At 40.7% G+C, this 24,416-nt stretch overlaps 2 protein-coding genes across 4 annotated transcripts in view; one reads left to right on the plus strand and one right to left on the minus strand.

Annotated features, from left to right (window-relative positions):
- The window catches only part of MYO1B (myosin IB), a 179,915-nt gene that overhangs the window by 150,332 nt on the left and 5,167 nt on the right, over positions 1-24,416 (minus strand). The gene's annotated exons all lie outside the window — the stretch shown is intronic.
- Positions 1-24,416, plus strand: part of STAT4 (signal transducer and activator of transcription 4) — a 45,032-nt gene that overhangs the window by 15,688 nt on the left and 4,928 nt on the right. Inside the window, exons 4-21 of the mRNA XM_040562210.1 lie at positions 4,674-4,772; positions 5,579-5,671; positions 7,387-7,465; positions 9,084-9,169; positions 10,009-10,160; positions 11,403-11,561; positions 12,479-12,571; positions 13,452-13,511; positions 14,890-14,907; positions 14,987-15,080; positions 15,793-15,837; positions 18,819-18,902; positions 19,681-19,779; positions 20,720-20,855; positions 22,001-22,053; positions 22,829-22,923; positions 23,380-23,516; positions 23,942-24,133. Of these exons, the coding sequence (XP_040418144.1) occupies positions 4,674-4,772; positions 5,579-5,671; positions 7,387-7,465; positions 9,084-9,169; positions 10,009-10,160; positions 11,403-11,561; positions 12,479-12,571; positions 13,452-13,511; positions 14,890-14,907; positions 14,987-15,080; positions 15,793-15,837; positions 18,819-18,902; positions 19,681-19,779; positions 20,720-20,855; positions 22,001-22,053; positions 22,829-22,923; positions 23,380-23,516; positions 23,942-24,133 (1,774 nt within the window). The remainder of the gene's footprint in view (positions 1-4,673; positions 4,773-5,578; positions 5,672-7,386; positions 7,466-9,083; positions 9,170-10,008; positions 10,161-11,402; positions 11,562-12,478; positions 12,572-13,451; positions 13,512-14,889; positions 14,908-14,986; positions 15,081-15,792; positions 15,838-18,818; positions 18,903-19,680; positions 19,780-20,719; positions 20,856-22,000; positions 22,054-22,828; positions 22,924-23,379; positions 23,517-23,941; positions 24,134-24,416) is intronic.

Genomic DNA, 24,416 nt, shown 5'->3' on the forward strand with positions numbered 1-24,416 from the left:
ACTTTTAAACTTTGGCAGGAGGGTCACAGCCATTTCCCCTGCTCCTGTATTCCCGAAGTTACATCCTGGAGCTATGCAGAGACAGCTTGAGAACACGCTCTGTGAAGGGGACTGCTGGTATGTTCATGGTCCCTTGGTACAGCTGTGCTGAAAGATGGATGCAGTGAGAAAACAGTTACTAACCTTACAACCAAGAGCATCCGAAGCTGGCAGGAAAAACGAATAACAGAGGATCCTTGGTACCACCCTTTGAGGCAGAGCTCAGCAGAGGGAATTTAAGTTCCCTCTCACTGCCCAGCAAGGAGCTGGCACAGAGGGAGAGCTTAACATTTCATCTGAGACATGTTTCCTGGCAGTGTTGGTCACCACTCCTTTGTTCAGAGAAACTCCCCAAGTCGCAGTCCAGCCCCTAAGTCCCATTCTGCAGGGTAACTGAGGCAGAGGACTGCTGGAGCCCAGCACCATCCTGAACTGCTTTTCAGGAGATCAAATGAGGCACAGCCCTGGGGCTACTTTGGATGCACGCTGATTGCACCTTGGGCACATACCTCATTTGTCTTTCTCCTGAGGAGACTTCAGAAACCCTGGAGACATCAGAAAGCATGGTTTTATTACCAACAATGCCATGACAGTCAAAGCTGCTCTGGAAATAACATTGTGTACATCACTCGCTTAGCTGTAAGTCCCATGTCTTTCACCTTGGTCTCTATCTCAAATAAGACTACAACCAACAATATGGTATTTAATGCTGAGCACTTCAAACCAAGTCTCTGCAACTAAAATTACCATTTTAGTGTAACATTCCTTTACCTTGTAAGGGAAGTCAAAACACATGAACAAATACTTCAGATTACTTAGATTTCATGCAAAAGTACCTAGGAAATTATTTGGTTTTGTCCAGTAAAAGCTGCTAGGAATATAGGCTTACTGTCATAGCAATAGTTGAATATAAAAGGCATGTTCACATTTCTATCAGATGTGTTCACATCCGTGGTTTCTAGTAGAGCAATTGGTATGAGATATCTAAGGAAAATACAGTATTGATTTAAGCATGCAGAAATTTAACACACCAGATTCAGAGAAAGCAAAAAGAAACAAACTTCTGAGTGGCAGCAGAGTAAGATGAGACTAAAACTAATCACAAAGAAGGGAAAAAAGAACAAGTCTACAAGAGGAAGCTGTACAGGAAGATAGAAGAACTGGATTAGTTCTAATGAATGGCTGAAAAAAATAGCATATATGAACACTGAATAAAGGGCATCTGACTGAATAAAACATGAGTACTGAATAAAAGGCATGAAGGATATTGAGAAACTGAACAAATGTATCAGCATGAAAGATGCTACTTGAGTTCTCAAGCTTTCCAATTTGATAAATATAGCACAAGCCGATATTTTTTTCAAATTGCACCCATTTCTCAGTCACATGTCAGCAGTTCTGCACCTTACTTAGGGCAGTGTAAAAAATGCAATTTTGATTCTTTGACTTACAGAATCACAGAATCGTCTAGGTTGGAAGAGACCTCCAAGATCACCTAATCCAACCTCTGACCTAATACTAACAAGTCCTCCACTAAACCATATCACTAAGTTCAACATCTAAACGTCTCTTAAAGACCTCCGGAGATGGTGACTCAACCACTTCCCTGGGCAGCCCATTCCAATGCCTAACAACCCTTTCAGTAAAGAAGTTCTTCCTAATATCCAACCTAAACCTCCCCTGGTGCAACTTTAGCCCATTCCCCCTCATCCTGTCACCAGGCATGTGGGAGAACAGACCAATCCCTACCTTGCTACAGCCTCCTTTAAGCTACCTATAGAGAGCGATAAGGTCACCCCTGAGCCTCCTCTTCTCCAGGAAGAACAACCCCAGCTCCCTCAGCCACTCCTGGTAAGACTTGTTCTCCAGACCCCTCACCAGCTTCATCGCCCTTCTCTGGACTCTCTCGAGCACCTCCATGTCCTTCTTGTAGCGAGGGGCCCAAAACTGAACACAGTACTCGAGGTGCGGCCTCACCAAAGCCAAGTACAGGGCAGGGGGACAATCACTTCCCTAGACCTGCTGGCCACACTGCTTCTTATACAAGCCAGGATGCTGTTGGCCTTCTTGGCCACCTGAGCACACTGCTGGCTCATATTCAGCTGCCTATCAACCAGTACTCCCAGGTCCTTCTCTGCCAGGCAGCTTTCCAACCACTCATCTCCCAGCCTGTAGCTCTGCTTGGGGTTGTTGCGCCCCAGGTGCAGGACCCGGCACTTGGCCTTGTTGAACTTCATACAGTTGACCTCAGCCCATCGGTCCAGCCTATCCAGATCCTCCTGCAGAGCCTTCCTTCCCTCGAGCAGATTGACACACGCACCTAAACTTGGTGTCGTCTGCAAACTTACTGAGGGTGCACTCGATCCCCTCATCCAGATCATCGATAAAGATATTGAAGAGGACTGGCCCCAGCCCTGGGGGACTCCACTAGTGACCGGCCTCCAACTGGATTTGACTCCATTCACCACAACTCTTTGGGCCTGGCTATCCAGCCAGTTTTTAACTCAACAAAGTGTACGCCAGTCCAAGCCACGAGCAGCCAGTTTCTTGAGGAGAATGTTGTGGGAAACAGTGTCAAAAGCCTTACTGATGTCAAGGTAGACCACATCCACAGCCTTCCCCTCATCCACTAAGTGCGTCACTTTGTCATAGAAGGAGATCAGGTTCGTCAAGCAGGACCTGCCTTTCATAAATCCATGCTGACTGGGCCTGATCGCCTGGTTGCCCTGCAAGTGCCGCGTGATGACACTCAAGATAATCTGCTCCATGAGCTTCCCTGGCACTGAGGTCAAACTAACAGGCCTATAGTTCCCCGGGTCTACCCTCCGGCCCTTCTTGTAGGTGGGCGTCATGTTTGCTAGCCGTCAGTCGACTGGGACCTCCCCTGATAGCCAGGACTGCTGATAAATGATAAAGAGCGGCTTGGCCAGCTCCTCCGCCAGTTCTCTCAGTACCCTCGGGTGGATCCCATCCGGCCCCATCTACTTGCGTACATCCAAGTGCTGTAGCAGGTTGCCAACCATTTCCTCGTGTATAGTGAGGGCCACATCCTGCTCCCCATCCCCTTCCACCAGCTCAGGGTACTGGGTCTCTAGAGAACAACTGGTTTTGCCGCTAAATACTGAGGCAAAGAAGGCATTAAGCACCTCAGCCTTTTCCTCGTCTTTTGTAACTAAGTTTCCCCCCCGCATCCAGTAAAGGATGGAGATTCTCCTCAGTCCTCCTTTTTGTGTTGATGTATTTGTAAAAACATTTTTTGTTATCTTTAATGGCAGTAGCCAGATTGAGCTCCAGATGAGCTTTGGCCTTTCTAATTTTATCCCTGCACAGCCTCGCAACATCCTTATAGTCCTCCTGAGTGGCCCGCCCTCTTCTCCAAAGATTATAAACCCTCCTTTTTCTCCTAAGCTCGAGCCACAACTCTCTGTTCAGCCAGGCCGGCCGTCTTCCGTGCCGGCTCGTCTTTGGGCACGTGGGGACAGACCGCTCCTGAGCCATTAAGATTTCCTTCTTGAAGAGTGCCCAGCCTTCCTGGACTCCTCTGCCCTTCAGAACCACCTCCCAAGGGACTCTGGCAACCAGTGTCCTGAACAGCTCAAAGTCAGCCCTCCGGAAGTCCAAGACAGCGGTTTTACTGGTCCCCTTCCTGACTTCGCCAAGAATAGAGAACTCTACCATTTCGTGGTCACTCTGCCCAAGAAAGCTCCTGACCACCACATCTCCCACCAGTCCGTCACTGTGAACAGAAGGTCTAGCGGGGCACCTCCCCTGGTAGGCTCTCTAACCAGCTGTGTCAGGAAGCTATCTTCCACGCTCTCCAGAAACCTCCTAGACTGCTTTCTCTGGGCTGTGTTGTGCTTCCAGGATATGTCTGGGAAGTTGAAGTCCCCCACGAGAACAAGCGCTGACGATTTCGCAACTTCTGCCAGCTGCCTGTAGAACTCCTCATCCGTCTCCTCATCCTGGTTCGGCAGTCTATAACAGCCCCCCACCAGGATGCTTGCCTTGTTGGCCTTCCCTCTGATCCTAACCCACAGAGACTCAACCTTATCAGTCCCAGCCTCAAGTTCCACAACATCAAAACACTCTCTAATATAGAGAGACTTGGGACAAGAGCTGCTTCTTCCTTCGTCTTACGTACATTGTTGAAGGAGATAAATTGTTCATAGACTGAATTTAAGTCTTTCACTTTATGCTGAGGAAGCCTTTCTGAATGCATCACTACCATATTGATATGCTTACAGTTTTTTGTTGCCAGAAGCACTACATGCTAACAGCAACATCCTATTGAAAATGGAAAACATGATAAAATCATGCACAGAATCGGCTGACAGGAAAGCCCTTTCAAAAGAGCTGTGTTAGCAGTGGAGCAATTTGATCTTCAAATGATGTAAATCTCAGAGTTATATCTTTATAATCTCTGTAGAACGTTGTTAACAGTATTTTATGACAATGGCACTAAGTGATGCTGCACTGCAAAGCCGAACCAACACTAGCAAAGGTTGAGAACATCAGGGAAGTCTTTTTCAGCCACACGAAACTGTGCTCAGACAGAGAAATCACACTGTTTGAGATTTCCAGAGGTAAATCCTAAATTCTTAATTTTTAAAAGTTGTATTTACTTGTGTTTGCAGGGGAAATACCATGGTAATCCCATGCATATAGCAGTGATCATCTCAAACTGTTTAAGAGAAGAAAGAAGAATATTGGCTGCAGCCAGCATGCCTGTACAGGTAATGAATTACATTTCATTAATCTGCTCCATGTTAATCTGCTCGCATGCTTTTAGGAACAAATCCTGTCCTCTTATTATGAATTCCACTCGAGTGATTTGTGTACACTGGGGGTTGCCAAATGTTGCTCTTTAAACTCATGTTTGTACTTCATTAGTGGCTCTACTGCTGCAAACATTGCTATAAGTGACTCCTATGCCACAGCTAATCTTCAAAGACTTTAATCTGTGAGAAAGGCTTTAAGGAGATTATACCTTGCAAAACAGATGTGTATATATTAAATTATGCATTGCACTAATTCATATTAATTATGCAATGCAAAAGACATTCCATCTTCTATGTTACAAGGCATTGATGGGTTTTATGGGTTTTACATTGTTTGAAGAAAGAAATTTTTAAATTACATATAAGGCCATTTTGTGGAAATTTATATGGTTAAACCCATATAGAATATTTTTAAATACAAGTGCGTTCTTTTGATAACCTGTTGATGTAATATGTATTCTTACATGAATACTACAATACTGGTCTTTTTTAGAAATCTAATCATCAATGTGTTTCAAGTTCTTAAATTTACTAGACGTTCAATGTCTGCAGTATACCTACACACCCTTTCATCTTTTTGATTACAAAGTTAAAGAATCATGCTTTTCAGATCTGTGGAACTAAACAGATTGAGCTGTTTAAACCAGTCCCCAGCCAGATGAACTCCAGGTTGTGAATTCCCTCTCTATGCTAGGACTTGCCATATAGTTACTGTCACTCGTCATTGCTCATCCAAGTATTACCTGTTCAATGTGTTCTAGGGGCCACTGGAAAAGTCTTTGCAGAATTCTGTGGTTTCAGAACGACAAAGAAATGTAGAACACAAAGTGTCTGCCATCAAGAACAGTGCTCAGGTATTTTGTTGTCCTGTTTCCTGTCTACAAAGCCGTGATTTTCATAGACACATCTCAACTACCTTTAAGCCAGGTAGCACCAATGCCACGTGCTGCTCCAGCCACTCCATTATTCTCAGGATCTCAGCCCAGGCTAAGCACTCGTGATGCACATGGATTGCTCAGGCGGGTTTTTACAGTAGCTCTGTGTTCAGTGCAAGAGCTACCTATCTTACAGCCATCACACTCATCCTTATGCGAGTTGCAGGTGGACCACTGAGTACAGTACCAACATACCTACAGTCTCTAAATAGATGTGAGGTTCAACCAACCTATTTCTGTGACTCCATCTCCTTCAGTATCATCAGAAGTAGCTAGCCTTCCTGACCTCTGAGTCACATACCAGGATTTTTGTAAAGCTAAAGGTTATGTGACATAATTACATGTTTTTGAGACATGAAGGGACATGAACATTGGGAGCTGATGGTAACAATTCTCCAGAAGTTTGTCACATCACTGCAGGGCAGAGTAGGGCAGAGCCAACCCAGTAGCTATATCCCAAAGACACTGCAAAGGCTGACAGAATAACTGCCCGTTCTTTTCAAGACAGGATAAGGATTCCACTTACCTACAGCCTTTTTGCTGTCCCAGCCCCGCTTCTAGCTTTGCAGCAGACTCAATATAAGAATTACATTTAAAATATTTGTCCATATGACATTCAAGAACAACACTTCAGGTACACTGGAAAGAGGTCCTAGCAGCATTCTTTCATAGTTGTCTCCCTACACAGAGAAGAAGGATAGAGAGATGAAACTCTTAAAAGGATAAAGCTAGCTTTAGAGCAATGTGGTACTAGACCTCTATCAATTTTATAAGAGTTGCAGAGCAAAAGCATCCAAAGCTGCAACCCAGCAGCCAACCACACTGTTCTTCTAGCCTGTGCCTAGCAAGCATCTATGTGGAGAATGTGGAGAAGTGCAGCCGTCCCTGCAAGACCGTGAAAAAAGGAGAGTAATTTCTAGGTACAAGGGTGTTTTTTTTTAATAGGTAATAAAGTTGAACACAGAAATCAGCCAGCTCCTTGTGTATGTAATTTCATACCTTACGCATATAATTTAAAAGTTTAGTCTCTGAAATAAAGAAGAAAACAGAATTGCTAACTGTGTCCTAATTTAGCAAATGAGTTTTTTCTATTTTCCCAGACACTTCACTTGCATATCTCAGGGAACTGAAAAGCATTCTTTATGAGTTCTTGGCAGGATCAAGGCTTCCCATAAACAGCACGTAAATAGACTTTCGAAGTAAACCAGATGATTTCCTACAGTTACATTTTCCTTCTTTTCATCTGTCTTTTTTGAAGTATCTTTGCATGCTGAATGGTGACCACAAAACACCTTCTAAGCTTTGTTGTAGGTATGAAAAGTAACCCTTGCAAAAACCAAAGCAGTAAAATTGTTTTGTTTCTTTACCCAAATTCCTAAGTATTTCTGTAAAAATAAAGTCTCTGAACTCTGTTGCTCTCCTTAGTTCCAACTTTCTTGACTTTTCAAAATTACCAATTTGCCCTGCTCTAAGGTTCTGAGAAGGAGGTTACGTTATTGGCATCATAATTTAGTTTTTCAAATGGTAGGAAAGAAAAATACTACGTTAATGCATTTGTGCACTACAGAACAAATTCCTTTTTATGTCACTGTGAACACCCAAGTAATTTCTTACTTTTTTCTCTCCTGGGAAAGATGACTGACCAAGATGTCAAATACTTGGAAGACTTGCAAGAGGAATTTGACTTCAGGTATAAAACAATACAAAGTTTAGGTAAGAGTTTTTGTAACAATTTTTAGATTCTTTAGGCTGATTATATGACTAGAAACCAGTCTCAGGATTTATTTCTGTGCATTACCCAGATACTACATGCAAGCATAAGAATGGATTTTTATTTTATATAAAATTGTAGTCTAGGACATAATGACTCTGTGGGGTTAAGAGGGCAAACAGGATCTTCTTGATCAAGTATAGTTATTTTCTATCGATAAGCTGCATAATGGATGAAAATAAGTAATTTTCTTAAAGAACCTATTTTTCAATTTCTTCATGATTGACTTGGCCCTTCTTTGGCAGGATGTGGAAGAGCCTCTTATTTCCCAGAGTAGAATTGGGCGAAAGTAATTTTTTTAACTTCTAACTTCATTTTCTGTTCTTTTTTGACCACAGTGGTGATAACCAACTGGTAAGCACTCTGAATGCATGCTTCACCCAGCCTATGATGGTTGAGATCTGCACACTGCAACAGTAGTTGCATGATCTTTATCAGAAAAGAAAATGAGGTCCACTCGTGTTTGCTCAGATTTCTTCGCGTCACCTCCCTTTGAACATGTAGAGATATTTGAGCCTTGAAATGTTCAAGTTCTTAAACATATCACTCTCGTATGTTTAAGGCTGGATATGGCCAAACAATTGGAAGAGATCAAGTTGCCATGTTTTAATGAGGTGTTGGTCACCAGGTCAATCACAATTATTGACCAAGCAGATGATTGAAGCCTGCCCTACTTGCAAAATAAAACACGCTTACATAAGTGACTTTCAGGGCTTACAATTTTACTGTGTCACCAAATGCTATAACGCCAGCACAGCCAGCTTGGAGTGCCTTAAAACATGTATGTGAGCAATTGCTGTGGCTGAGCTGACAGTCAGGTACTGGTCTCTCTCTTTTGAAACACATACTCTGACGTAACGAGGAGACATCAATCTGCAGCTCAGCAGAGACACAGTTGGCACCAATTTCTTTTCTGAAGGTAGTATGAAAATGCAAGAGCAAAAGGTGGGGGAAGGCAAGGGCAGGGGGAAGAGCCATATGTGAGAGAGCATGGGGCAAGCTTGGGGAAGCTTGAAACTAGTGCATGATCCAGAGAAGGATATGTTAGAGAGAGGGGGAAGTACCTAGTGATCGGTACTCCTGGCTGCTGAAATCCCCATGGTGATGAACACTTTATCTCTGTTTCAAATGCCTAACCTTCATTCTCTCAACCAGACGTAATTCACCTTAAGTTCAAAGAGCTTTAGCCTAACTGCTGACACCAATAATGCACAGACCAATCACTGAAAGCCAGATGTATAAAATAATACACGTGAATAAGAAATTTATGGATTTATATTTATGATCCATCTTTTCTACCTTTTTCCTCTTCCAAATACACACACACATCTCAAAAATGGAGTCATAAAACCTTAGCTTAAAGTTGTATTCATTAGCCTATTCAAATGAAATACACTATTACATAATCTATTGATGTCTGCAGTTTATTTTTCACTAGTTCATACTGCAGTCAGGTCGTGGTTTCCCCCCAACACCTCCTATAAACATGCGTGCCCACCCCCACACCCACACACGCACTTGTACTGAATTTACTGGGTGATTTTTTTCATTCCCCTGCAGAGCAGAGCGACAAAAACAGTGCCCTCATTAAACAGGAAATGTTGGCGTTGCAGGCTATGCTCAATACGTTAGACTACAAGAGAAAGGTTAGTGACATCTTTTGTCATCTGTGCTGTGGTTCTTTTGCTTTCTCTCCTTATTCACATGCTGAATACTCAAATGCGTACGTGCGCCTTTTTGAATTCTCCTCTCAAAAGAGCAGGCAAAGAGCATATGAGTTGCAAATGCACCAAAGGCTTTCTGAGGGTGATTTTTGACTAGCAGGTAAGAAATTGGCAATTAAGCAACAGCCTCATCAGGGCTGTGCTTCTGCACACCTTAGAGGAAAGGGGAGGACTTCAAATGACCTCTTATGTGCTGTGTTCAATGGTTAACTTAGTTGACAGTCTACAGCTTTTAGAGTAAATAAATGTTATTTGAAGTAAATGTAGACTAATAATCACAAAAACAAAAACAAATCCACAAATGGTACCTAGCTCTGTTCAGCAACAGAGACTTGTGAATAAGACTGCTTCTTGACTGCTTTGCTAGGACAGAAAGCCACATGGTCAGGCAGTTGGAGTCCACCTGCTTTTTACAGTTTTTACAAGCAAAAAGAAAACCTGTGAATTGGGTATGATGCAAAACAGGAGAACGACTTTTTGATCTTGACAGTGCTCGTAAACGTCAACTGCTTGGAAGTGTTATGCTCACAATGAATGCAACAACCTTCCCTCCCACCCCCAAAAAGAGAAGATTTACTGAGGAAGAGTTCATTGATATTCAGGATTAGTTTCAAGTGCAATGGGTGATGAATCCAGACACCTCTGGGCCAAAGAGCCTAAGGTGGTAGGACTAAATATAGCTGATTCCAAAATAATTCCAAAAATATAGTCAGCGCTGTATGACAGCTGCTGAATTCTGTGACACCTTTCCTATGCCGCAGGAAGTACTCAGTAAAATTGGCCGCGTGATTCACGAAATCGACATGCTCATGAGCAACATGCTGACTGAGGAGCTACTAGACTGGAAGAGACGGCAGCAGATCGCCTGCATCGGGGGTCCTCTCCACGGGGGGCTCGATCAGCTCCAGAACTGGTAAGCCCGCACTGAGCTTGTGTTTCCACTGAAAACCACAGGAAGTCTGCTGCTTGACAGCAAGACCCACGCGCACACACTGATCATTCCTTCAGATCGGCTGCCTTGCTACCTTGCGACATCAGCACATCCACAAGCAGCTGTACAAGTAAATAACTAAAAACACAATTTACTTTGGTGGACAACATTTGCTATTAGAACAAATGACGTTAGAGCCAACTGCTGAGCCTGAGCCACTGCAGTTGGTCATTTTTTGTTTCGACGGTTGTTGCAGATACATGATGCGTATTCCCCAGGGAGTTTTGCTTGAGTAAGAACTGAGCTGAATGAGTTTGTCACTGAGGACAGTGGGAGTTTTATCTCGGCAGGAGCTGGGCAGACACACTTTATGCTTTGACTCACTTGGTGCATCACTCCTCCAAACGTAAAACTGCACAGGAATTGAATGGCAGAAGTATGCCCCATGGTGGTAATAAACAAGGCTCTAAAGGAGGCTCCAAATAAAAACTGTGCTAGATTTAAAAGATAATGCAGCCAGGGAACGTCAATGTCCTGACTGTTTCTCTCCTATCTAACTTCTCTTTTGGAAAATGTGAAGTAAAGAACAAGAAAAAAAGGGGGATAACCAATAATTTTATTATTATTTTTTTAATATTTGAAGAAAAAAGTGCTGTTTTTTTCCTTTTTTTCCACTTTTTTTTTCCCAATGAAGTATCATTTTTTCCCTCCAATGAGCACATTAAAAGCTTCTAAAAACATGACTTTAATACATACATACCCTATTAAACTATAAGTATGTTTGGATTTGATTTTCCTTGGCATAGTTTTTGCATTTCTGAGAAATGCACCTCCTTAGTCTTGGTAACTTGTTCATTTTATATAAATATTACCCTTTAAAGAGTACGCTTCGAAAAGCAACTGAGCTGTAGGCAAGAATAAACCTGACAGAAGTGCCCTGCGTATAAAACATCAGGACAGTGTATATATTTCTTCTAAATTATCACAGCCAGCATTGCATTGTTGTTGATGAAATCTCTTGGGAGATATTTACCTTTGAAAATAAAGTAGGAAATTTTGTCTGATGTATTTATATACTGCTGTAAACAAAAGATGAACAGACTTTAGTTTGTATAAAGCTAGAAAGCACTAATGTGCACCAATTCTGATTTCCCTAAGTAAGAATTATGTTCCAATAACTGGTTTATGTAGAAGACTGCAAACTAATCTGTTGCCTCGCTGTAGTTTTACACTGTTGGCAGAGAGTCTGTTTCAAGTTAGAAGACAACTAGAAAAACTGGATGAACTATTGACCAGACTGACTTACGACGGGGATCCTATCCCAGTGCAAAGACCTCAGCTGCTGGAAAAAGTCAATTTCCTGCTCTACAACCTTTTCCGGAAGTGCGTAAGCTATTGTAAATTCCCGTTGCTTTGCTTGCACTGACACAAGTTTATGGGCAACAATGAAACCACACTGGTAAAAAGAAAAGGGAAAAATGGCTGAGTCTGCAAGGATCTTGAAGACTGATTTTTCAATGTAAAGAGTATGTACAGCTGTCATCAAAACTCACAGAAGCTGAAGGTATCAGGCAGCTTCTTGTTTATTGCACTTAAGGTTTTGTGGTCAAATTCTGACTCTAAGAGAACACACAAAACCCACTTATTTTAGTCATGTACATACCGCTGAGAAGTTTTTGTAGAAAAGTAACAGGTACCAATTTGTGCCTTGTCTTTTTTCTTCCCCACCAAGGCATTCTGTAAGTCTATGATTTTTTTCTCTCCTAAATTTACCCCTCTATTCATATATAAAATCATCATATATATTTATATTAGTATATAAAATCATTCCTTTTCTCTTTTGTGTTGGCTACACAAGGAGATAAACCACAAGCAACTATTCTGTTAGCTGCCTCTGAAAGCAAACCATGGTTAACTGTTATAAAAAAATGGAAAGACCAAAAAAAGAGAGTGATTATTTAATTTCATTGAAACCAGCTGAGTGTACTTTTAGTTTGTTTTATGGTTCTGATAAAAGTCCACATCGTCCAACTGATACTTTAGGCCTACAGAATTTGATTTTGGTTTGGTTTCTAATGTATTCCAAGTATCTGTTTCCTGTGGGAACAATTCAACTCTAAGTTAGACCACTAGATCATTTGGAGAACTTAAGGTGGGAATACATGCCATCCGCTTCAGCTTCTGCGGAGAAATAAGCCTAAGAGATAACAGCATTATCCCTTCCCCTCCCCCCCCCCCTTATTACCATTTATTTATGCATATTCCTATCAATTTATTTGTTTAATTTCTTTTCACCCTAGTTCATTTGTGGTGGAAAGGCAGCCCTGCATGCCAACACACCCCCAGAGGCCAATGGTTCTTAAAACGCTAATACAGTTCACTGTTAAATTAAGGTAAGGAAAGGAAATCTGAGATAAATTCTTCCCTTTGTACACTGCATTTTATCCTAGGAGTCCATTTCAGGATCTAAAAAGCAAAGCAGAACGACGTCTGTGCCAGTCAGGCTAAGACTCTTCTGACTCCAGGGAGGGTTTTCTTGAACAGGGGTCTAAAGGCCACAGAACCTGCCACTTGTAATCACTGACAATGAAGAGCAAACCAGTGGAAGGAAGACAGGCAGGCTGTGGCCAAAAGCCAGCACCTTCAGAATTCTGTATGTATTGGATTGCTGTCTTAATGACTTTGCAAACTAAGCGAGTGGTGATCCACATCATGTAAGCCAAGATCAGAATACACATAGCCAACCTAGCACATAAGAGGGAGAAACTTCTGCAGTTTGGCAGGTAATTGGTGTATCAATGATAGAAGTTATTTCTCTCCCACTAGCTCCTTGCCTGACTTTGTGAAAAGAGGTAAGATTGGGAAGGATCTCGCATCTCATTTCCGTCTAGCAGCAAAAAGAAGGCAGGGAAGGGGGCAGGGTGGGCAGGAATGGAAGGAGTAGGTGGAAGAAAGTGCAGGGCAGTTGCAGATTACACAAATCCATCTCTAATCTTTGATGTCTCTCTACTCATTCCCTCAAACACATACTAACTTTTCCACGTACTTTCAGGGAGACTAAGACTTTTGCCACTGGAAAAAAACTCATCCCTTCTTTCACGTATAGGAGCCTGCAAAGTGTGATATAACTCTAGGTGCTTGATCTGTTTTCAGATTATAATAATTTCAGATACAGTGGTGTGGAACTACTGGTCTCTAATATTTTCTGGTGATGAATTTATTTGTTAAAGTTTTTGGTTTAGAATATTCACTTTTACATTTTCTGTTTTGAAGGTTGCTAATTAAATTGCCAGAGCTGAACTACCAGATCAGAGTGAAAGCAACTATCGACAAGTAAGAAACTTTAAACTGAGGATATTAGACAACTTGCTTTCTACAGAAACACAGGTTTTTCAGTTGCTACTCTATCTGCTTTAAAGTCTGTTTTAAAAAGGGAAAAAAAAAAAAGAACAGCTAAAACATCAGGGTGGTGCTTTTTTATGTGGAAGATTTTTGTGTTTTTAAAAGAAAGCTGCTATTTTTAATTGTTATATTGAAACTGGAGACAAAGTTCATTTAACATCTACTTCATGTCTTAAATAAAATTCATCAGTTATAAATAGTGGCATCACATGAAAACTTTCAAACTATATTGCATTTATGGTTTAGCATCTCTGCTTGTGCTAATATCTCCACCATCGTCTACGCAGCTGCTCCAAGTAGTACACAAAGTTTGAGCTTGGAAAGCTGGTGCTGTAATTAGTACATATGGCAGCTTAGAGAGTTTTACCTCTGCCTGAAATTAAGGCTGTTAAGTGAACTCCTCCTTCCTAACAGGTTTGGTACTCCTTCATGCTCCCATTATTTCTTACAGCAATCCCACATGAACAGAAACCCCTGCTCCTTCTGTTGGTCGTAATTTCCTGAGCAACAGGCATCTCAGAGCCTGTCTATGCTATACTTGTGAAAACAGTGTTAACACTGCCTCTAGTATTTCTATTCGAGTTGATTTGTCTTCTCAGCAGGATTTATTATTTTCAGTACAATGCAATAGTCCTGACTGCAGAGTAAGCTTGGTTACAGATAGGTCAGGGCCCTCTAGCATGACAAAACATGAGGCAGAAGACATGCTGTCAGGGTACGATTTCAAAGTCAGCAAAGCTGATCCAAGCCCTCCCTGCTCACCATCCCCTCCCAGCCACAGGCGCCTACTATCCGCCTGGTTTTGGCTGTTGTGCTTCTTTTAGCCCCCTAAAAAGCACTCTGCTCACACTGATACATGGCATAGGCACTGGCACAAAAGAAGGAGGGAAAACACCTGGTGGGGAAGCAGCAGGAGAGAAGACAACTGTTTCTCTCAAAAGCTGTGTACCATCCCATTTGCTGCGTACACATTCCCCTAGTACGCCGTGACCTGTCTGTACAGGCTTCTATTATCCCAGAAGACACTCATGGAGGCAATTAGAGAGCACAGCAGCTTCCAGTATCCACTTATGGCAGAAAAAAGCTAGATATAATACGCTGCTTGCATCTGGACAGATGCAAAAGTCTAACTGGACAGAAGAAATTTCATTTACTATTTTCAAAAATGTGCAGTTGTATTGGTAATATGTATTAACTTTAGCAGACAAGGCAAAACCTGCTGCTTCAAGATACGTTTTCTCGGTGCAAGCATGACTTACACATTTACTGATTCGCCATCTATTTCCTCCCCACCCCTCTTCTATTTTAGGAATGTTTCAACTGTCAGGTAAGAAAATAAAATACGAGATTTCTTAAATTATCCAATATGATGTTATCTGAGTACGTAAGTGTAATATCCTCCATAGTAATCGTAGATTCGTTCTGTGTGGAACGCATGTGAAAGCTATGAACATGGATGAATCTGCAAATGGAAGTCTGTCAGTAGAATTTCGACATTTGGTAAGTTTGACTGCTCTTCTCTCATCATGCACCTCTGGTAAAGAAATAAGATATTACTTTAAAACTATGCAAGGAGAACTGTAGTATTGTCACTCATTTTCTTCTTCCTTATACAGAGAGTTTACTCCTAGAACCCCTTTATCCCATTCCATACTGCTCTAAAATGAGATTACATATTTTCACAGAAAATAAAAAGCAAACCCTATTTAATGCCAGAAAAGGAAAAGACTAATCTTGCTGAATTACAGAGCTCCTCAGAAATTGATTAAAAAAAAAACACACCAATTGATTGAATTGAATGCTTTAGATTTGATTGAAATTAATGCTTGAGACAACTGTCTTTTAAGAGACTATAGAACTGCTTCTATAACACACATGCAGTGTTTCATTGTAGTTTTGCAAAATGAGCTGGAGACTGATGGTCTTTACTTCTTTTTTGTATTATACACTCTGCAAGCACCCTAATTAACACTTTGTTACATTTACTCTATTATAATAAAGTTAGTTGCTTAAAAATTCTTTTAAAATATCTATGAAAAGACTATTCAGTGAATGGACTTCTCAAGGCATTGCGTCAGAACCTTCATTAGAGTGTACTTGTATATTCTAAATAAATCCTTATTACGCTAAAAGCATCGTGGTTACAAATAGCATTCTTTATGTACTCTTCTGTAGTTTCTCTGCCACATGAATTCTGTTTTGCTTTATACAGCAACCAAAAGAAATGAAATCAAGTGCTGGAAGCAAAGGAAATGAGGTTTGTGGATTTATTTTAGATGGTATTTTTGATTACTCTCAGAAGTATTTCAGACTGGATTTTATTTAAATCAAACAGCAACCATATGTAAGTAAATTAGATTTTGAAACATATACTCTCCTTATAAGTATAGAACCCAATAATCATATGATTGTGTAAGCATAAAGAAAACTTTTCAGAAGTACTCAGAAATTTTAATTACATGCCTCTAATTTATGTATTAGAAAGTTACAGTAGAAGGTAGGAAGTAAAAATCTAAACATATCTGGGGAGGCTTTGTTGCTGCCTTTCAGTACTTAGAGGGGGCTTACAAAAATGATGGAGAGTGACTTTTTACATGGGCAGATAATAACAGGACAAGGGAAAACTGTTTTAAAATGAAAGAGGGGACATTCAGATCAGAAGTCAGGAAGAAATTCTTTACTCAGGGGGTGGTGAGGCACTGGCCCAGGCTGCCCAGAGCAGCTGTGGATGTCCCATCCCTGGAAATGTTCAAGGCCAGGTTGGATGGGGCGTGGAGCAACTTGGTGTGGTGCGAGATGTCCCTGCCCATGGCAGGGGGTGGAACTGGGTGAGCTTTAAGGGTCTTGGGGTCTTCCAACCCAAGCCATTCTACAATTCTATATGTGTTCCCCTGTAAGGCCTTCTCTTTGGTCAAGCACTGACATTTTGAAAAAATAAGCTTTTAGAGGGTTTTCTGTTCGTTTTGAGCACAAGAACAGTAACTTTACGCGTACATTCTGTCGGCCAAGCGTCCAGCTGCAGTAAGGGTCTAGCCTCTACCTGCTGCCTCAGCCAGGCCCACACGGGTGGTAGCTGACCATGTTTACCTGAACCTAGTCGTACGTCGCCATCCTGTGGCGACACGGCGGTACGACACACGAGGCTTCATGAACAGCCAGCACCCTGCAGCGGTCAGGACACACAGAGATCACCCTCACGAAGGGGGGCAGTCACTGCTAGCGACTGCTGCCCAGTAGAGGAGCCTAAAACCTGAGCGCTCTTGCGGGAGTGCCCAGCCCAACCCAACTTCCAGCCCAGCCCAGCTCCACAGCCCAAATAGATGTTCCCATACAAGCACTAAACTTAGTACAAGCTGTCCAAGTGCAAAATAAAGGTGTGATCAGCATGGATAACTAACTGAAAACCGAAGGCAGAAGATACCTGAGCGTGCTCCACACCGTTTCTGAATGGAATAATTTACAACTCGATTAGCAAGACTGAAACTCAAAGCTCGCTTCCCAATTGCTGTGCTACTTACAAAGTCATTTGCATCAAGACAAGCAAACGCAGAAATGTAGGCGTAAAAATGTTAGTGTTCTACTTTTGGTAGCGTTTTACTCCCACTTTCATGTATTGTGCCTTTATAACCATATAAAATATAGGGCTGTGGTGAATTAGGACATCTGAGCTGTGACACAGTTCACTGCTAACTGGTTTCCACAAACAGAGCTTCTCCTTGGTCAAAGCACAGCCTGAAATCATTAACATAAACAAGTTTTTCACTTAACAGCAGCCATAATAATTAAGAAACTTGGTTCATTACAGAATGCTTAGTAAGCCAAGAGTACAGTTGATAAGTATGACTTGTACTGGGAGGGAAAAAAAAAGAAAACTGGAAGCTCTCTATATTTAAGGTTTGTCCTTTCACGTAGAAACGCCTTTTTACCTAGCGTTTTTTCTCTCTCTCTCAAAAATTTAAGATTTTTCAAAATCATAACAGGGCAGGAGAGGAATGGGGAGTTTAACCAACCTTTTTCAACTTTTTGAGTTGGACTGTTTCTACCTGTATTAAAATATTTGAGTTCATTTGGTGGATGAGTATTTCATTTAAAAGCAGTCAGCTCTAAACTGGATTTTTCCTTTGCAAGGCAGATTTATTATCCAGGTGCCAGAGCATCTCGTGGTCTCCTCTCATTTATACATAATCTTTCATTACAGCATCCTGTACATGTCCTGAAGGAGGGGATTCATGGGAAAGATAAGGCCACAACATACTTTCCCAAGGAACAATTTTGTTTTACATGAGCTCAAAGTGGAGTATTGCAGTAAATGAAATGGAAGTGTTTTGATCCAGAAACACAAAGATTTTGTCTCCTTTTTTAAGTCTGACAAAATCAAATATCTGAAGGGGGAAGCGGAGGGAGAACACCACAGGAGAAAGTGCAAAAAGATTTTTATATTTTGACTTGTAGTGATGGAAACTTATTTTGAAAGATCTGTTTCCCAGGGGGCAGAGATTTGGATGTTTACAGAGCTATGCTCATTTGTAATGAAAACAAAATGCTTGTATGACAAACTAATCAACTATGACAAACAGATTTTCTTTTTTCCCCGAGAAATGTAGTAGGGTTTTTGTTTGTTTCTTTTTGTATACCAGATTTACTTTGGATTAATGATTTAGGCCTCCATTTTTTCAATTAGTACCATCTGAGTGCACTTAAACAAAAAAACTGTGTTCTAGAATGGGGGCCTACTTGCACATAAAGACATGGCTCCTATAACTGCTTTTTCTTGTGTGGCTTGTTTCTTGACATTTAACATCTGTGTTTGAATTGGAACTGTCAATCAGTATAGAGACTTTAGGAAAAGTGGGAGATGATCTCTATCAGATAAACTTAGATTTGTGTGTGCAACACCGTGCTTAAAAGCAATATTTTTAAACAACTTAAAAGCAAAAGTTAAAAATTTTAATATATTCCTTTAACAATGTCTAGGGTTGCTGGATTTTTTAGGGGGGATGTTGTGTTTTTTTTGTTGTTGTTTTGTTTTTTAAGATTTGGCCAAAAAAAAAGAAAAAGAACATCAGAGTTCTGGACTAGTTTGGTATCACAGTTTAACAAAGGATTTCCTTCTTTTCCTTTCTCTACTTATAAATTTGATACATTTTCTTGCAGTATTATGTAATCTCAGCAGTTTGCCAAGACAGCATTAAATACTAAGCATGCATTTGCGGTTTTATAATTTACTTATTCCCTCAGGGCCCTCATATGGTGACTGAGGAGCTGCACTCCATCAGCTTTGAAACACAGGTCTGCCTGTATGGACTGACTATAAATTTGGAAGTGAGTATTCTTGACAGATTTTCTGTGGCAAGAACAAAAATCACTTTCCATTTGCTATATATGAACAACTGTGTTGGGCCAGACCACGGGTACATGCATCCTAGGTGCTGTCTTCAGCAATAAGCATAAGCAGATGCAAGATATCCAGGACTTCTGGACAGAGGCCTATACAGATCTACAATAACATATTAGCCATTCTACTCAGAAGCTGAATAGCTCTCATGGCAATTTTGATATGCTATGAAAGACAATATATCTTGCTATGCAAAAACTGTACAATCCATTTAAGCCAGTGACAAAATCCATACTACATTCACTAGAAGGCACATCCTTCCATTAAACAGCATAAATTAACACATTAGAGAGAGTCTATGATACCAACTGCAAGTTGTAGGCTGAGGACATCCCTGTGTGCCTAAAATGGACCTTCAGAACCAATTCTGGTGATAACCACTACCAGAAATTGCTTCTCTAGCTGCACGAAGCCACGCAGTCATTCTTCTGTATAGCTGTCATGCAGCTACAAGCTGAGCTTGCTGCCTAGGTCCAGCTAACCTGAGCACTGAACACCCTCTGAAAGCCTACGTCTCACCTGAAACACAGGCTAGGCAGACATTATCAACAGCTGGTCCTGCTCCACTATGCTGGAAGAGCCAGCCTAAAGAACAGTATTTGGGTTGGCAGGAGAATGAGAGGGGCCTGAAAGAGAACAAAACCTAATAGAGCGCTATCATTTTCCTCAGCAGCATTTACCTACTGTGTTCGTTTTTCCCACCAGACAAGCTCTTTGCCTGTGGTGATGATTTCCAACGTCAGCCAACTGCCCAATGCATGGGCTTCTATTATTTGGTACAATCTATCAACCAATGATCCTCAGGTAAGTCTTCAGTATGCAAATACTGACTTCCTGCATTTCCGTGCTTCTGTTATTTGGTTGCCAAATACATTCATTACAAAAAGGTTGTTTCCTCCTCAAATGGGCCTGATTTTCTTCGCATTCACTGTTGTCAACATCATACTCCAATGTTATTTGCTTTACCTTTTGTTCCCAGCCCAGATATAAAACCGCATGCCTCTTAGCCTTCATTTTTGTAGGCTAAAGTAGTAATTCATAAACTAAGGAAAGGTGATCACCCTTCTCCAGAACTTTTCCACTTGGAACTGGCCATTCTTGAATGCTGATGATTAAAACTGCACACAGCACAAAATAATTCTACTATATAATTCAAAACCATTGAAGTAGATATATGGTCGGATCTATAATGCAATTAAATGCTACTTTCTCTCATGCATTTTATAGGAGCTAGTGCTTTATATGGAGAAGATCTTAAGAGTCAGATAGCACCTTTCTGGTAGCCTTAATGCTGAGCAAAAGCAGAATCATTATTTCTCTGTCTCCTGCTGGCTCAGCATATATTTTAGTTTCAATTGCTATTACTGCGTTTGCAGGTTGTAGAACATAAATCTGCATTTATCGGATAGGCTTTACACATATTTTCATTGCCTTAACATACATCACTATCAGAAGCATAGCCAGGTATCTTATCATTCAAGACAGGCACACTGACAGCCACTCTGAGTCTCCCCTGACATCTCTGCCAGGCGACTGAGCGGAACTTACTGGGGGGCTACAGGTGGGATGCCCAGGACATATTTGTCCCAATTTATTCTGCTCCCCCTATCCCTTACACCTTTAAAAATAACAATAATAATAAAAAAGCACTTCTGGACACTGCTTAAGTGCTTACTGCTTTCTTTTAAAGCCTGTAGTCTTTCGTAGTTGCTAACTGGCTAACAAAGCATGAATTCTGTTACAGAATTTATCTTTCTTTAACAATCCCCCTGCTGCCACTTTAAGTCAGCTCCTAGAAGTACTGAGCTGGCAGTTTTCATCGTATGTCGGCCGTGGACTCAATTCTGAGCAGCTCAACATGCTGGCCGAGAAACTTATGGGTAAGTTTGCAGAAACATAGATTTTATTTGTTTGGGGACTTATATTTGATAGTCAGGACTTTAAGCATGCCCTCCACTTCCACTGCTGACTTCAAAAATGCCACTGTAACATTGTTTTTTCTTTAAAGAAAAGCACACATCAGCTTATTCTTACCACAAAGTGATTCAACTTCTGAACTTGTAGGCTGCTGAGCTGAAGAAAGAGGGCATCAGAGTCACATTCAACATTATTTGTTTCCTTAAGCAAGTAATTGTTATCTCTAGCATCAGAGATCAACAATCTTTTTGCTTGCTGATGGGATTTTGGCTTAGTTCGCTTTTTGTTGTTGTTCTCGTGGTTGTTTTTAAAAGTACCTGTCCCTTGGGGCTTGTTTAGTTCTGGGATCCATGCTTCACTGATAAAAGCATAGGAAAAAAGGCCCTGCATGACTGGAAGTTCAGCAAGATGAGCAAATGACCACTTCGATCTGACTGTCCTCCAGAAGGGAGAGGCCTTAGGGAAGGCTGGCAGAATGAAGAAAGCATTATCTGTTTCTGAAGAATAAATAATTATAACATGTATTGTAACCTGCAAGAAACTCCAAATGACGGTGTAACAATACCTCTACTGTCAGGCAAGAACTAAAGCATCTATGTCAAAGACTGGGGACAATCTTTACTTTCTACTGCTTTCAAAGCTGGGAAGCAACAACTGGCTTTCTTTGGTAACATGCACTTTTTCTAATGCTTTCTTGGAGATTTCTTGATTAGTGAAGTTGAAAGATGCCACTGTAAATCAGTAAGAATCATAAGAACGGAAAAAAATCATCTTAAAACATGCAAGATCAAGATAGGGTAAAGACCAAGAGAAGTAAAACTGAAAACTGAAACTGAGCACGCATTGCAGGAACAGAGGCCCAGATGGCTTTAGGCAAAGACTCCCCCCAGACTACCATGAGTAGCCACTTCAGAAGGATACACAAAACTGATCTAGCAGCTGAATGCTCTCTCCATGCGCACAGTCCCTCACCAAGCCCCTCCCAATCCTTCTCCAGGTCTGGATGAGCTGTACTATTTTTCAACTATACAGATGTCAAACAATATCTGCTTAAGAACTTCAGAAATACAGACTCAATTTTATTTTATTTTATTTACTTTGCTTTTAGGGCAACAAGTCAGTTACAATGATTACCAGCTATCCTGGGCAAAGTTCTGCAAGGTACGGTTCTGAAAGTAACGCACAGACTCTGCTTTAACACCTGCACACCTAACTGTCCCACTGATCCCAGCAATGAGATTCCCACTTGCCATTTGTGGGACTTCTAGCCCAGCACAATCAAATTAATTCTAGAAGTTCAACAATGAAAACGGTATTTCCTGAAATTTAAAGCTGGGACTTGATTTATCTTTATTTAGATCTATTTAGACACATTGCTGCAAGTACCAGAAACTGTCATTACAGTCAAGAATGCCCCACATATTTTTGTATGTGATCAATCGAGATTGGGCTATCAAAGTATAGAGTAAGTTTTCATAAAGCATACAGTACGTTTTGTTCTATATGCTCAGTTGTGACCTAAATTATTTTAAGTCTGTATAATATATTCAATATATTCAGTAACTTTGATCAGGAACAAAAGCGTTGAAAAAGAAAGGTAAATCCATTTTGTTCATATTAACCACATTATTTAAACACATCTAGAACTTTACGAGTAAGTTCAACTTTCTCCTCATTTCTCTCAAAACGTAATTTCATAATGAAAAAAATTTTGAACATGCTTTTTCTTTAAAAATGAAAGAGGCACTTCCAATGCTTATCTTAAAAAAATAATAATTGTTTTTACATTAGGTCAAAAGGAGTCTCAAAGCAGCAATTCAAATTCGTGACAAACAGAAACTAGATTATTCTTAAGAATCTGAGATAGCTATATCTTCTCGATGAGGTATAACAACACTCTCACAATGCTCTTCCTTTCACATCTGTTTTTCATTAGGAACACTTACCTGGAAAGTCTTTTACCTTTTGGGTTTGGCTTGAAGCTATACTGGACTTAATTAAAAAACACATTCTTCCTCTTTGGATTGATGGGTAAGCAACACAGAAACAGCTTGTTGTACATCGATCTCTCCCTGCTTTATCTTTTTTCTTTACTAACCTCACTTTTAGCTATACAGAAGAGAATTTGCAAAAAGTTGAATACTTCTGTCTCCCTCTTCCCATTTATAACTTGTCAAAATTTCTGCCAAAAGGGAACACCATTGAATCTTCCAGAAATGCAGCTTTTGATATATTTATCAGTTCTGTCAGTGTACAGTCAAGTGCTGTGATGAATTTCATCACACTGCATAGTACTGTGAGCTCAATGACATACTCCACAAGTAATTCACGTGAAGCTTTTGTGATATTTTCGAGACCTTACAGCTTTTGTAACCAGGCTTTGAACACCTGCCTCAGCTCCTGTATGAAGTTTGGCCAAATGCAGCACACAGAATGAAGTCTATAATTTTTGCAAAAGTAAAACCATGATTTCCTGTCACACTTCAGGTACGTAATGGGCTTTGTAAGCAAAGAGAAGGAACGAATTTTGCTCAAAGACAAGACACCAGGAACATTTTTATTAAGGTTTAGTGAAAGCAATCTGGGCGGAATTACCTTTACTTGGGTGGATCAGTTAGAAAACGGTAAGTACAATTAAAAATAATAATAATAATAATAATAATAATAATAATAATGTAGAGTTCAAAATCTGCAGTATACCTGTAATACAATAGCCATGGTTTCTTTGGTTTAAAAGTAAGGTTCACATGTATCATGTCTTTGGTTTTGGGCAAGACAGTAGTATCATATTTACTACAACACAAACTAAAACTCTGAAACTCTTCCTCTCAGTTCTTTAAATTAACATATATAAGCTCTTTAGGAGATGTACCTGCTTACTGCAGGCTTTAAGTTTGTTCCCACATGTGCAGAAAGTATAACTTGAAAGACACTAACATAAAGGTAAAACCCAGGTCAGAGTAAACTGCAAAAGAAAGGCAAAAAGTGTTCCAGGTACAGATGTTGATCTAGCCAATTATCAGCCGTTACACACCTTTGTGTTTTACAGGAGAGGTAACATTCCACTCGGTGGAGCCCTACAACAAAGGCCGCTTAGCTGCACTGCCCTTTGCCGACATACTGCGAGATTACAAAGTTATTATGGCAGACAACGTTCCTGAAAACCCTCTGAAGTATCTGTATCCAGACATTCCCAAAGATAAGGCCTTTGGCAAACACTACAGCTGTCAGCCAAATGAAGGTTGGGCTCTGTTTCTGTACTTACCCCTTCTGAAAAGCAGCTTCAGGGTCAAGAGGCAATTCAAGGAATTCGGGGAGAGGAAGAAGGGAACAGACTTCCTTTAATAAGCATCCTCAAGAGAACCGTTTTAATCCATGTCTGTCATTTAGACAGCTTCACCTTGCAAATGTAGCTGTGGTCTTAGAGGCTAAACCAACAATATTTAAAAGAAGCTAAGAAATAGATCTTGAGTTGGGATTTTTTTTTCCTGACCAACACATTGCAAAATTCAGTATTTGCATGT

This window comes from Cygnus olor, chromosome 6 (assembly GCF_009769625.2).
Source record: "Cygnus olor isolate bCygOlo1 chromosome 6, bCygOlo1.pri.v2, whole genome shotgun sequence".
In the NCBI taxonomy this organism is placed as follows: domain Eukaryota; kingdom Metazoa; phylum Chordata; class Aves; order Anseriformes; family Anatidae; genus Cygnus; species Cygnus olor.